We start from the raw sequence: 13,971 nt of genomic DNA on the forward strand, positions 1-13,971 counted from the left end.
GCAACGCGAGGAGGATGAGACGTCACCAAAGCGACGCGCGGCGCTGCGTGTGGGCGGGGTTAGAGCGAGCCGGCCAATGAGCGCCGCGCGCGGCGGTGACGCCATCGGGGCGCGCCGCGCGGCGCGGAGCGGAGCGCGGCCATGGCGGAGTTCCGGGCGCTCGGGCTGGCGCCGTGGCTGGCGGAGCAGGCGCGGCAGGTGGGGCTGCTCCGGCCCACGCCCGTGCAGGCCGCCTGCATCCCGGCCGTGCTGCAGGGTGAGCGCTCGGGAGGGGAACGCCGCTCCCGGTTCCCGTCCCACCGCCGGGAACGGCCCCTCGTGGTCCCCATCCCTCCTTCGGGCCCGGCCGTTCTCTCTCCCCGCCGTGCTCCTTTCCCCGGTCTCGGTCCAGCCGTTCCCCTCCCGCTTCCCGTTTCCGTTCCCCTTTCCCCCTCGAATGCCCCGTTCTCCGGTCCCATTCCCCGTTCCTCTTTCCTCCTCCCGTTCTCGGTCCCGTTTCCCATTCCCCTTTCCCCCTCCCGTGCCCGGTTCCCCGTTCCCGTTCCTGGTCCCTTTTCCCGGTCCCGGTTCCCTGTGCCTTTTCCCGTTCCCTTTCCCCATTCCCGGTTCCCGTTCCCCGGTCCCGTTCCTCTTTCCCCGTTCCCGGTTCCCCATTCCCCTTTCCCCGTTCTCGGTTTCCCGTTCCCTTTCCCCGTTCCCGTTCCTGGTCTCTTTTCCCGGTCCCATTTCCTATTCCTGTTTCCCGTTCCCGGTTCCCTGTCCCTTTTCCTGTTCCCTTTCCCCATTCCCGGTTCCCATTCCCCATTCCCGTTCCCATTCCCCGTTCTCGGTTCCCTGTTCCCTTTCTCCGGTCCCGGTTTCCCGTTCTCGGTTCCCCATTCTCGGTTCCCTGTTCCCCTTCCCCTTTTTCCGTTCCCCGTTCCCAGTCCCTTTCTCCATTCCCGGTCCCTGTTCCCTGTTCCCCGTTCCCGTTTCCCTTTCCCGTTCCCTGTTCCCCGTTCCCTGTTCCCCGTTCCCTGTTCCCCGTTCCCTGTTCCCCGTTCCCGTTTCCCTTTCCCGGTTCCCGTTTCCCCGTTCCCCGTTCCCGGTTCCCTTTCCCGTTCTCCGTTCCCCGTTCCCTGTTCCCCGTTCCCGTTTCCCTTTCCTGGTTCCCGTTTCCCTTTCCCCGTTCCCGGTTCCCTTTCCCGTTCCCTGTTCCCCGTTCCCGGTTCCCGTTCCCTTTCCCCGTCCCCGTTTCCCTTTCCCCGTTCCCGGTTCCCTTTCCCCGTTTCCCTTTCCCGATTCCCGTTTCCCCGTTCCCCGTTCCCGGTTCCCTTTCCCGTTCCCTGTTCCCCGTTCCCTGTTCCCCGTTCCCGTTTCCCGTTCCCTTTCCCCGTCCCCGTTTCCCTTTCCCCGTTCCCGGTTCCCGTTTCCCTTTCCCTGGTCCCCCGTTCTCAGTTCCCTTTCCCCGTTCCCCGTTCCCGTTTCCCTTTCCCCGTTCCCGTTTCCCTTTCCCCGTTCCCGGTTCCCTTTCCCCGTTTCCCTTTCCCCGTTCCCGTTTCCCTTTCCCCGTTCCCGGTTCCCTTTCCCCGTTCCCGGTTCCCCTTTCCCCGTTCCCGTTTCCCGGTTCCCTTTCCCTTTCCCCGTTCCCCGTTCCTGTTTCCCGGTTCCCGTTCCCGGTTCCCTTTCCCCGGTTCCCCGTTCCCGTTTCCCTTTCCCCGTGGGGGGAAGCTGGGGGGAGCTCTGGGGAGGTGGGGGGAGCTCTGGGGAATTGGGGGGAGCCCTGGGGAGGTGGGAGGAGCTCTGGGGAATTGGGGGGAGCTCTGGGGAATTTGGGGGAGCTCTGGGGAATTGGGGGGAGCCCTGGGGAGGTGGGAGGAGCTCTGGGGAATTTGGGGGAGCCCTGGGGAGCCCAGGGCAGCCGAGCCATCCCCCCTGCAGGGAGCTGGCGTACCAGATCGCCGAGCAGTTCCGGGTGCTGGGCAAACCCCTGGGCCTCAAGGACTGCGTGGTGGTGGGCGGCCTCGGTGAGTCTGGGGGCTTCCCTGCCCCGTTCCCGGTGTGCCCAGCCCCGTTCCCACTGTTCCCAGCCCCATTCCCAGTGTTCCCAGCCCGTTCCCAGTGTTCCCAGCCCCATTCCTATCATTCCCAGCCCCGTTCCCAGCCCGTTCCCATGGTTCCCAGCCCCATTCCCATCATTCCCAGCCCATTCCCATGGTTCCCATGGTTCCCAGCCCCATTCCCATCATTCCCAGCTCGTTCCCATGGTTCCCAGCCCCATTCCCAGCCCATTCCCATCATTCCCAGCCCACTCCCATGGTTCCCATGGTTCCCATCCCCGTTCCCAGCCCCATCCCCATCCCCGTTCCCATCATCCCCATCCCCGTTCCCACGGTTCCCAGCCCGTTCCCCGTGTGTCCCCAGACATGGTGGCGCAGGCCCTGGAGCTGTCCCGCCGGCCCCACGTGGTGGTGGCCACGCCCGGGCGCCTGGCCGACCACCTGCGCAGCAACGGCAGCACCGCCAGCCTGCGCAGGGTCAGGTTCCTGGTGAGCACCCCCGGGGGTCCGGGGGGGTCCCGGGGGTACTGAGGGGGTCCCTGGGGTACTGGGGGGTCCCTGGGGATCCTGAGGGGGTCTCTGCATCCCTGGGGGTACTGAGGGGATCCCTGGGATACTGAGGGGTTTCCTCCATCCCTGGGGATCCTGAGGGGTTCCTTCCAGCCCTGGGAGCATTCCAGGGGATCCTGAGGGGTTCCCTGGGGATACTGAGTGGTCCCTTCCATCCCTGGGGGTACTGAGGGGGTCCCTGGGATCCTGAGGGGTTCCCTGCATCCCTGGGGATCCTGAGGAATCCCTTCCATCCCTGGGGATAATAAGGGGTTCCCTGGGGATCCTGAGGGGTCCCTTCCATCCCTGGGGGTACTGAGGGGGTCCCTGGGATCCTGAGGGGTTCCCTGCATCCCTGGGGGTACTGAGGGGTTCTCTGGGGATCCTGAGGGGGTCCCTGCACCCCTGGGGATACTGAGGGGTTCCCTGGGGATCCTGAGGGGTCCCTTCCATCCCTGGGGGTACTGAGGGGTTCCTTCTAGCCCTGGGCATCCTGAGGGGTTCCCTGGGTGGATTTCTGGGAGTCCTGAGGGGTTCCCTGCATCCCTGGGGATCCTGAGGGGTTCCTTCCAGCCCTGGGAGCATTCCTGGGGATCCTGAGGGGTTCCCTGGGATCCTGAGGGGTTCCCTGGGATCCTGAGGGGTTCCCTGCGCGCATTCCCTGGAATGTGGAGGTTCCCTGGTGGGTTCCGTGGTGCATTTCCCAGTGGATTCCCTGGAACCCTGTGGCTTCCCTGGGCACATTTCCTGGAATCTGGGGGTTCTCTGGTGGGTTCTCTGGTGCATTTCATGGTGGATTCCCTGGAACCTTGTGGGTTCCCTGAGCACATTCCCTGGAGTCTGGGGGTTCCCTGGTGGGTTCCCTGGTGGATTCCCTGGTGGATTCCCCGGAATCCTGTGGCTTCCCTGGGCACATTCCCTGGAATCTGGGGTTCCCTGGTGGCTTCCCTGGGCACATTCCCTGGTGGATTCCCTGGGCTCCCTGTGTGGAGGAGGCTGGAATGTGGAGGTTCCCTGGGCACATTCCCTGGAATCTGGGGGTTCCCTGGTGCATTTCCTGGTGGATTCCCTGAAATCCTGTGGCTTCCCTGGGCACATTCCCTGGAATCTGGGGGTTCCCAGCCTGTGCTGTGCCCAGGTGCTGGACGAGGCTGACCGCCTGCTGGAGCAGGGCACCGCCGACTTCAGCGCCGACCTGGAGCTGATCCTGGGCGCGGTGCCCGCGCGCCGCCAGACCCTGCTCTTCAGTGCCACCCTCACGGCCACCCTGAGCCAGCTGCGGGCCCTGGCTGCCAACAGCCCCTTCTTCTGGGAGGCCACGTCCCCGTGAGTGCCCAGGATTCCCGCTTTTCCCCGGGCTTTGTCTCCTTTGCCTGCTTTGTTTTTCCTGTGCCGGCGCTGCCGGGCCTTCGGGGTGTCAGGAGAAGGAGGTGGAGGGGTCCTGGGAAGGGCTGGGAATTCCTGAGGGAGCTGGGAAAGGGCTGGAGAATTCCTGAGGGAGATGAGAAAGGGACTGGAGAATTTTTGAGGGAGATGAGAAAGGGGCAGGAGAACTCTTGAGGGGGCTGGGAAAGGGCTGGAGGGAGATGAGAAAGGGATTGGAGAACTCTTGAGAGAGCTGGGAATTCCTGAGGGAGCTGGGAAAGAGTTTGAGAATTCCTGAGGGGGCTGGAGAATTCCTGAGGGGGCTGAGAAGGGGCTGGAGAATTCTTGAGAGAGTTGGGAATTCCTGAGGGAGCTGGGAAGGGGCCCAGCCTGGAGAAAAGCAGGATCAGGGGGACATTCCCAATCCCCACAAGTCCCCAGCAGGAGGGGACAGCCAGGACAGGAGGGGACAGCCCCAGGGAGCTCCAGGTGGGACAGCAGCAGGAATTTCCTCCTGGAAAGGGCAGCCAGGCCTTGGAAGGAGGAGTCCAGGGCAGGGCTGGACGTGGTCCCAGCTTGGGCTGGGTGATCCTGGAGGGCTTTTCCAGCCTCAGGGATCCTGGGATTGCCGTTTTCCCTGTTCCCTGCAGCGTGAGGACGGTGGAGCAGCTGGAGCAGAGGTACCTGCTGGTGCCCGAGGCGCTCAAGGACGCCTACCTGGTGCACCTGGTGCAGAGCTTCCAGGACCAGCACGAGGACTGGGCCATCATCATCTTCACCAAGACCTGCAAGTGAGAGGCCTCCTCCCTGCCTTCCTCCTCCTCCCTGCCTTCCTACTCCTCCCTGCCTTCCTCCTCCCTGACACACTTTTCCCACCCCAGCACTGTCCCAGGCCATGCTGGAGCACCCTGGGATAGTGGGAAGTGTCATAAATGAGAGGAAAAATTAGGATTTTGGGAATTAAGAACAGAAATGGGAGGTGTCCATGAGACTGTCCCTGCCTGTCCTATCCCAGGAATTGTCCCAGGCCATGCTGGAGCACGCTGGGATAGTGGGAGGTGTCTTAAAGGAGAGGAAAAATGAGGATTTTGGGACTTAAACACAAAAATGGGAGATGTCTCTGCCTGTCCTATCCCAGGAATTGTCCCAGGCCATGCTGGAGCACGCTGGGATAGTGGGAGGTGTCTTAAAGGAGAGGAAAAATGAGGATTTTGGGACTTAAACACAAAAATGGGAGATGTCTCTGCCTGTCCTATCCCAGGAATTGTCCCAGGCCATGCTGGAGCACGCTGGGATAGTGGGAAGTGTCATAAATGAGAGGGAAAATGAGGGTTTTGGGAATTACACACAGAAATGGGAGGTGTCCCTGGAACTGTCCCAGTTTCCCCACCCCAGCACTGTCCCAGGCCATGCTGGAGCACCCTGGGATAGTGGGAAGTGTCATAAAGGAGGAGAAAAATGAGGATTTTGGGAATTAAGGACAGAAATGGGAGATGTCTGTGCCTGTCCTATCCCAGGAATTGTCCCAGGCCATGCTGGAGCACGCTGGGATAGTGGGAAGTGTCATAAATGAGAGGGAAAATGAGGGTTTTGGGAATTACACACAGAAATGGGAGGTGTCCCTGGAACTGTCCCAGTTTCCCCACCCCAGCACTGTCCCAGGCCATGCTGGAGCACCCTGGGATACTGGGAAGTGTCATAAATGAGAGGAAAAATGAGGATTTTGGGAATTAAGAACAGAAATGGAAGGTGTCCATGAGACTGTCCCTGCCTGTCCTACTCCTGGAATTGTCCCAGGCCATGCTGGAGCACGCTGGGATAGTGGGAGGTGTCTTAAAGGAGAGGAAAAATGAGGATTTTGGGACTTAAACACAAAAATGGGAGATGTCTCTGCCTGTCCTACTCCCAGGAATTGTCCCAGGCCATGCTGGAGTACCCTGGGATAGTGGGAAGTGTCATAAATGAGAGGAAAAATGAGGATTTTGAGACTTAAAGACAAAAATGGGAGATGTCTCTGCCTGTCCTACTCCTGGAATTGTCCCAGGCCATGCTGGAGCACCCTGGGATGGTGGGAGGTGTCATAAAATAAGGGAAAATGAGGATTTGGGAATTACACACAGAAATGGGAGGTGTCCCTGGAGCTGTCCCAGGCCATGGTGGCACAGTCCCTGCCTGTCCCAGCTCTGACCTGACCCATTCCCTCAGTGCATCCTGAGGATTTTCCTGATTTTTTTTCCCTCCCTTCCAGGGACTGCCAGGTGCTGAACATGATGCTGAGGAGGTTCAGCTTCCCTTCTGTGGCTCTGCACTCCATGATGAAGCAGGTGAGGGCTGCAGGGGCCTGCCAGGGGCTGCTCCCAGCTGCATCCCACAGCCCTCACCTGGCACTTTCTCCTCCCAGAAACAGAGATTTGCAGCTTTGGCCAAGTTCAAGTCCAGCATCTTCAAGATCCTCATTGCCACAGATGTGGCTGCCAGGTAAAACCAAAGCTCTCCCACCTGGATTGTTCACCAGAACCAGTTTGGGCTGAGTTTAGCAAGAGCAGAGCCTCAAATCCCTCAGGTTTGGGTGGGACAGGCTCTGCCCAACCTGTCTGAGCTGGGCTTTGGAGCCTGGGGGTGCTGAGGCTCTGCCCAGGGGGGGCTGGGGGGTCCTGAGGGGTTCCTGGGGCTGCCAGGGAGCAGCTCCAAGGGGACAGGGAATTGCTGAGCCCTGAGGAGCTGGGAATTGCTAAACTCTGAGGAGCTGGGAATTGCTGAGCCCTGAGGAGTTTGGGAATTGCTGAGCCCTGAGGAGTTTGGGAATTGCTGAGCCCTGAGAAGTTTGGGAATTGCTGAGCCCTGAGGAGTTGGGAATTGCTGAGCCCTGAGAAGTTTGGGAATTGCTGAGCCCTGAGGAGCTGGGAATTGCTGAGCCCTGAGGAGTTGGGAATTGCTGAGCCCTGAGGAGTTGGGAATTGCTGAGCCCTGAGGAGTTTGGGAATTGCTGAGCCCTGAGGAGTTGGGAATTGCTAAACTCTGAGGAAGAAGTTGGGGAATTGTTGAGCTCTCTGAAGAAGGAATTAGGGAATTGCTGAACTCTGTGAGGAAGAAGTTGGGGAGTTGTTATGAGGAAGGAATTTGTCCTCCAATCAGCCAATAAAGGCTTTATCCATGGGAATCTGAGCTTTTGGAGACAGCAGGGATTAAACACTGGAATTAAGCAGGAATTAAACACTTCCCTGGCACAGAGGAAGTGTCCCCCCAAGGCAAGGCCAGCACTAAATGTTGTTTAAGCTCCCTCCCACCCCAAACCACTGTGACGTTTTACAATTCCCTGACATTTAACCTGTTTTCCCCCTGAATTCCAGAGGTTTGGACATCCCTGCAGTCCAGGTTGTCATCAACCACAACACCCCGGGGCTGCCCAAGATCTACATCCACCGCGTGGGACGGACGGCGCGCGCGGGTGACAGCCCCGGGGGGGGTGACAGCCCCGGGGGGGGGTGACAGCTCTCAGGGAGGGCCTCAGCATCATGTTCAGCACCTGGCAGTCCCTGGAAGGGAGGGAAAAAAATCAGGAAAATCCTCAGGATGCACTGAGGGAATGGGTCAGGTCAGAGCTGGGACAGGCAGGGACTGTGCCACCATGGCCTGGGACAGGGACAGGGACACCTCCCATTTCTGTGTGTAATTCCCAAATCCTCATTTTCCCTTATTTTGTGACACCTCCCACCATCCCAGAGTGCTCAGCATGGCCTGGGACAGTGCCAGGGGTGGGAAAAGTGGGACAATGACAGGGACACCTCCCATTTCTGTGTGTAATTCCCAAAAGCTTCATTGTCCCCCTCCTTTAAGACACCACTGGGGTCACTGGGATCCTGCCCTGGATGCCTGAGGGTGGATCACACTGCCCTGCTGGGATAATTAATGGGATTTTCAGAGCCAGCAGAGCTCTCTGAGCAGCCAGCCTGGCTCCTGGGGAAGGAGGGGTTGGGAGTGCCTTGGGTCCATCCCTCTGTGCCTGCCAGGATTGCTCAGTCCCTGGCTTTTCCCCGTTTCAGGGCGGAATGGCCTGGCCATCACCCTGGTGACACAGTACGACATCCACCTGGTGCACGCCATCGAGGAGGAGATCAGTGAGTGGGGCTGGGCTCCTTCCCTTCTTCCCTTCCCTTCCCTTCCCTCCCCTTCCCTTCCCTTCCCTTCCCTTCCCTTCCCTTCCCCGGGGTGCAAGGATCCAAACTCAAACACAGCACGCAGCAGCCCCGCTGACAGCCCAGGCATTTACTGGGGTTTTCCCTGAGGATTTGGGTTTGTGACCCTCTGTGTGTCACCCTGCCCCAGAGCTGCAGCTGAAGGAGGGTTTGGATTTGGATTTGGGTTTGGATTTTGGATTTGTGACCCTCTGTGTGTCACCCTGCCCCAGAGCTGCAGCTGAAGAAGGGTTTGGATTTGGGTTTGGATTTGAGTTTGGATTTTGGATTTGTGACCCTCTGTGTGCCACCCTGCCCCACAGCTGCAGCTGAAGGAGAATTTGGGTTGGGATTTGGGTTTGGATTTTGGATTTGGGTTTGGGTTTGGGTTTGGATTTGGATTTTGGATTTGTGACCTCTGTATGTCACCCTGCCCCAGAGCTGCAGCTGAAGGAGGGTTTGGGTTTGGATTTGGGTTTGGATTTGGGTTTGGGTTTGGAATTTGGATTTGGGTTTGGATTTGTGACCTCTGTGTCTCACCCTGTCCTAAAGCTGCAGCTGAAGGAGGGTTTGGGTTTGGATTTGAATTTGGGTTTGGATTTGAATTTGAATTTGGGTTTGGAATTTGGATTTGGGTTTGGGTTTGGGTTTGGGTTTGGATTTGTGACCTCTGTGTCTCACCCTGCCCCAGAGCTGCAGCTGAAGGAGAATTTGGATTTGGGTTTGGGTTTGGATTTGGGTTTGGGTTTGGATTTGTGACCCCTGTGTCTCACCCTGCCCCAGAGCTGCAGCTGAAGGAGTTCTCCGTGGAGGAGCAGCTGGTGCTGGACATCCTGACCCAAGTGAACGTCACCAGGAGGGAGTGTGAGATCGTGAGTGTGCCTGGGGGAGCCTTGCTTGGGCTCTCTCCCCGGGGTTTTCTGGGGTTTTTCCCAGTTTTTCAGGAATTTTGCTGCTCAGGGTTGAGGTTTGAGGCTCTGCTGCTCTTCCCTTTGGCAGGAGCTGGAGGGGATGGATTTTGATGAGAAGAAGGAAATCAATAAGAGGAAACAGATGATCCTGGAAGGGAAGGTGAGAGCTGCTGCCTTCTGAACTGCTCTGAGCTGATAAATGTGGGGAAGGGAAAGGGAAGGACAGTCAGTCCTTCCTTTCCCTTCCTTTCCCTTCCTTTCCCTTCCCTTCCTTTCCCTTTCCCTTCCTTTCCCTTCCCTTTTTTTCTCTTTCTTTTTTCCCTCCTGAACTCACTCCCCTTCTGGGTGTGAAGGTTTATTTAAAATAATCCTAAGGAGATGGTTTATTTGAAATAATCCTAAAAGAAATATTAAATCTTGTTATATTACAAGCTTAAACATAATAGTGTTAAGAATATGAACTATTATGCTGTTAAAAGTATGAAATATTATTGCATATATTAAATGTTATGAGATGAAATATTAGGATGTTAAAAATGCTCTGGAGGAAACGGAGAAGGGGCTGAATTTTGGGGCCTCCTCAGTTGTGGGAAAGGGCAAGGGGGTGTCCTGGGTGTGTCCCCATCCTGTCCCCAACATCCTGGGCCTGTCCCCAGTGTCCTGTCCCAAGTGTCCGTGGCCTGTCCCCAGTCTCCTGTCCCCAGTCTCCTGTCCCCGGTGTCCTGGGTGTGTCCCCAGTGTCCCATCCCCAGTGTCCCAGTCCTGTCCCCAGTGTCCTGGGTGTGTCCCCAGTGTCCTGTCCCCATGTCCCGTGCCCCGTGTCCCCAGTGTCCCTGTCCCTGTCCCCGCAGGACCCCGAGCTGGAGGCGCGCCGCAGGGCGGAGCTGGCCCGGATCCGGGGCAGGAACAGGGAGTGTCGGGAGAAGCTGCAGCAGGGCCTGCAGAGGAGGAGGCAGCTGCAGCTGAGGAGGAAACTGCACAAGAGGATGGAGAGGAGGAAGAGGAAGATGGAGAAGGAGAAGGAGGAGGAGGAGCAGTGACGTGGCTGGGCCTGGCCTGGACTGCCCTGGAATTGCTGCTGCTTTGGGAAAATTGGGATTGAACACTTGGATGTGTGGGAAAAAAAACCAAAACAAACCGGTGCTGGGGAGAAGGGAAGAATCCCAGAACCCTGGGGTGGCATTGGAAGGAGCTCAGGGCTCATCCAGTCCCACCCAGGCTGCTCCAGCCCAGCCAGGAATTCCTGCACAAATCCCACCCAGATTCCCCTTGCCCAGTTTAAATCCTCTCCTCCCACCCTCCCAGGGAAGAGTTTTGCCCCCATTCCTGGCAGGCTGGGTCCTGGAGGATTCAGAATTCCTTTCCAGAGGATTTTTCTTTCCTGGAGCAGAGGCCTGGATTCCTGCTGGGGCTAATCCTGCTGGGATAAATCCTGGGGCAATTCCTGCTGGGGCAGCTCCTGCTGGGACAATTCCTGGAGCAGATTCCTGCCCCTGGATTCCTGCTGGGACAATCCCTGCTGGGATAAATCCTGGGACAAATCCTGCTGGGATAAATCCTGGGACAATTCCTACTGGGATAAATCCTGGGACAATCCCTGCTAGACACCGGAGTCTTTCAGAGAAAATGAATTTATTGCTCCTTTATCAGAAAAAATCAACTCAGCCCTGGAAATTCGGGATTCAGAGGATTTGACCCGGAGCAGAATCCTGGGCTGGGCTGGGATTTGTGCCCCCCGTGTGAGTGCAACAGGCTGCTGCTGCCGAGGGTTCATCCTCTGCTAACCCCTGCCCCCCAAAATCACCCTCTGCCCTCCAAAATCCGCCTTTGTCACCCAAAATCCCCCTGTGTCACCCCAAAACCATCCCCGCGCCACCCAAATCCCCGCGTCACCCCCAAAATCCACCTGTGCCACCCAAAAATCTTCCTTTTCCACCCAAAATCCCCCTCTGCCACCCAAAATCCCCTTTTGCACACAAAATCCCCTTTTGCCATCCCAAAATCCTCCTTTGCCACCCCAAAATCCCCCCTGTGCCACCCAAAATCCGCCTTTTGCACCCAAAATCCCCCTTTTACACCCAAAATCCCCCTCTGCCCCCCAAAATCCTCCTTTGCCACCCAAAATCCCCCTTTGTCACCCAAAATCCTCCTTTGCCACCCCAAAATCCCCCCTGTGCCACCCAAAATCCGCCTTTTGCACCCAAAATCCCCCTTTTACACCCAAAATCCCCCTCTGCCCCCCAAAATCCTCCTTTGCCACCCCAAAATCCCCCTTTGCTACCCCAAAGTCCCCCTTTTGCACCCAAAATCCTCCTTTTCTGTCCCATTTCCTCCTCAATCCCCCAAAATCCCCCGAATTTCATCCCAAATCTCACCCCAAAACCCCCAAATCTCACCCCAAATCCCCTTTTTGTGTGTCCTTTTTCAGGTTATTTCACCCACAGAGAGGCACCCAGGCTCTCTGTAACTCTTTGTTTTTATTGTCTCCTGTTGTCCTAATCCTAACTGCCCAAATCTTTATTCCTCTAATTACATTACTAATTTCATTCTATTATTACTTTTAATATTAATAAATTTAATAACCATTTGATTACTTTTAAACTTTCAGAAACGAGGGATTGTTGTTTTTCACACTGGGGGTGTTTGGGGGATGCACAAACTGTGCTGCCCAGTGTAACCAGAGCATTTCTGCACTAAAAATAACCTGAGCAAGGCAGCAGCTGATCCCTGCAGGGTCAGCTCAGCCCTCTCTTCATTAATGGCATTATTATTTAATGACAAGAATTAATTACGATTAAATTGTCATTTAATACAATTAAATTTCTAGAAAACAAATTTAAAAGGAATAAATTTAAGAAAAGAAAATTTAAAGTAAATTTAAATTTAAATTAATTAATATTAAATTGGAATTTAATACCATTAAATAGAATTAAATTGACATTTAATACCATTAAATACAATGAAATTGTCATTTAGTGCTGAGCCTCATCCTGGGTAACTCCCAAACAAAAAGTCCTCGTGGCTTTGCCTCCATCAGGAATTATTCTGATAGAGATCACCCAGGTTTTTTCCCCGGATTTTTTCTCTTTTTTTTTTCCCCTTTTTTTCCCCCCTTTTTCCCCCCTTTTTCCCCCTTTTTTTCCCCCTTTTTATTCCTTTTTTCCTCTTTCTCTTGGCTCTGCAGCACCTCTGAGAGGGTGGAACTCAAAGTCCAGGGAGGGCAATTCTGCCCTGGAGGAGGAGGAGGAGGAGTGTGAAAAACGCCAATCGTTTCTAAAATTTTAAAAATTTAACAGTAATAAAATGGTCATAAAAATAGCAATATAATTAGAGAAATAAAGACTTGAACAGTTGGGATCAGGACAATACGAGACAATAAAAAAAAGAGTTTTGGACAGGCTGGGTTCCTCTTTGTGGGCAAAATAAACCCAAAAAAGGAGCCACGTTAACAGAGGATTAACCCTTAAAAGCCACAGCCTGTTGCATATTCATCCAGCTCATCCATGCTGCATAAATTCCATTAAAACACAGAATTCTGCTCAGTGTCAGCTTCTTCCTCTGAATCCTGAACTTTCAGAGCTGAAGAAGTTGTTTTCCTCTGATAAAGGAGCAATAAATTCTTTTTCTCTGAAGGATTTGGGTGTCCTGGGGCTGCTGTCTCAGTGCCTCGTTCCTCTCTTTAAAGAAATATCCCACACACAGAGTTCCTATTTTAACTACAAAACTCACATTTTAACTACAAAACTGCATTTACCACACAATTTAAAATGTGAATACAGCGCTGCCATTCCCATTAAAATCCCATTCCCAGCAAAATCCCATTCCCACCAAATTTCCATTCCCACCAAAATCCCATTTCCATTCCCACCCAAATCCCATTTCCTTGGCTGGGCAGCAGGGCCCAGTTTTGGGGCTGTTTTCCCCTTTTTCTGCTCAGCTCAGCCTTCTGTGCTCGGGGGGAATCTCCAAAACATTTTCCTTGCTCATCCCACTCTCCTGTGGGATTGATTTTCCCGTTATTAACGCTCTGGCTGGGCTGTGAATAATTAAAATCCTCGTTTTAAATCTTCGTGAGGCCTCTCCTGTCTCAGCCAGGAGGAGGCTGGGATGGAGCTGCCAGGCACAAAAAGGGAATAATGATGCTTTGGGAATTTTCCTGCTTTGGGAATAATCCTGGGATTTTGAGAAAAGTACTGGGACTTTGGGACTAATCCTGCTTTTGGAAATAATCCTGGGATTTTGGGAAAAAATTCTGGGACTTTGGGAATAATCCTGGGATTTTGGGAAAAATTCTGGGATTTTGGGAATAATCCTGGTATTTTGGGAAAAAATTCTGGGACTTTGGGAATAATCCTGGGATTTTGGGAATTCTTGTGCTTTTGGGAATAATCCTGGGATTTTGGGAACGATCCTGGGATTTTGGGAACGATCCTGCTTTGGGAATGATCCTGGGGACTTTGGGAATGATCCTGTTTTAGGAATAATCTTGGGACCTTGGGGAATAATCCTGGGACGTTGGGAACGATCCTGCTTTGGGAATAATCCTGCTTTTGGGAACAATTCTGCTTTTGGGACGACCTTTGCACACGTAAAGGATTTCCCCGGAGCTCAGGCTCCAGCCCCGGCGTTCTCCTGGATTTCCAAGATGGTTCCTGCACGGAAGAGCCCCAGGAGCAGCGTTCCCTTGTTCATCCAGAAAAACCAGAGCAGGTTTTGGGGCTTCCCTCCGTGTCTTTGGGACGGGCTCAGGCTGAGCAATCCCAAAATCCACCTCTGATTCGTGCGCTGTGAATAATTCAAATCCTCACTTGCGAGGCCTCGCCAGGCCCCGGCGCGTCCCTCGGCCAGGAGGGGCTGGCACGGAGCTGCTGCCGGGCACAAAAAAGCACAAAACGCACAAAACGCTGCTGCCAGACACAAAAATGAAGCTTT

The 13,971-nt window shown here is 55.0% G+C and overlaps 1 protein-coding gene across 1 annotated transcript; it reads left to right on the top strand.

The window, feature by feature from the left end:
* The first annotated feature begins 116 nt into the window (after positions 1-116).
* Positions 117-10,325, top strand: DDX49 (DEAD-box helicase 49). The gene is made up of 12 exons (XM_041465848.1): positions 117-321; positions 1,805-2,006; positions 2,404-2,528; positions 3,727-3,914; positions 4,604-4,744; positions 6,202-6,277; positions 6,355-6,431; positions 7,304-7,401; positions 7,997-8,071; positions 8,912-9,000; positions 9,128-9,199; positions 9,891-10,325. The coding sequence occupies exons 1-12, from the start codon at positions 142-144 to the stop codon at positions 10,077-10,079; spliced, it is 1,512 nt and encodes a 503-aa protein (XP_041321782.1). The 5' UTR covers positions 117-141; the 3' UTR covers positions 10,080-10,325.
* Positions 10,326-13,971: the final 3,646 nt, after the last annotated feature.

Source organism: Pyrgilauda ruficollis, unplaced genomic scaffold (assembly GCF_017590135.1).
Source record: "Pyrgilauda ruficollis isolate IOZ18807 unplaced genomic scaffold, ASM1759013v1 scaffold192, whole genome shotgun sequence".
Lineage (NCBI taxonomy): Eukaryota > Metazoa > Chordata > Aves > Passeriformes > Passeridae > Pyrgilauda > Pyrgilauda ruficollis.

Bases quoted from the DNA above. Each gene is read 5' to 3' on its own strand.
- DDX49 (XM_041465848.1), top strand. From the start codon at position 142: ATGGCGGAGTTCCGGGCGCTCGGGCTGGCGCCGTGGCTGGCGGAGCAG. The intron at 2,529-3,726 runs GTGAGCACCCCC...TGCTGTGCCCAG, and splicing joins TGCGCAGGGTCAGGTTCCTG to GTGCTGGACGAGGCTGACCG. The intron at 9,200-9,890 runs GTGAGAGCTGCT...CTGTCCCCGCAG, and splicing joins AGATGATCCTGGAAGGGAAG to GACCCCGAGCTGGAGGCGCG.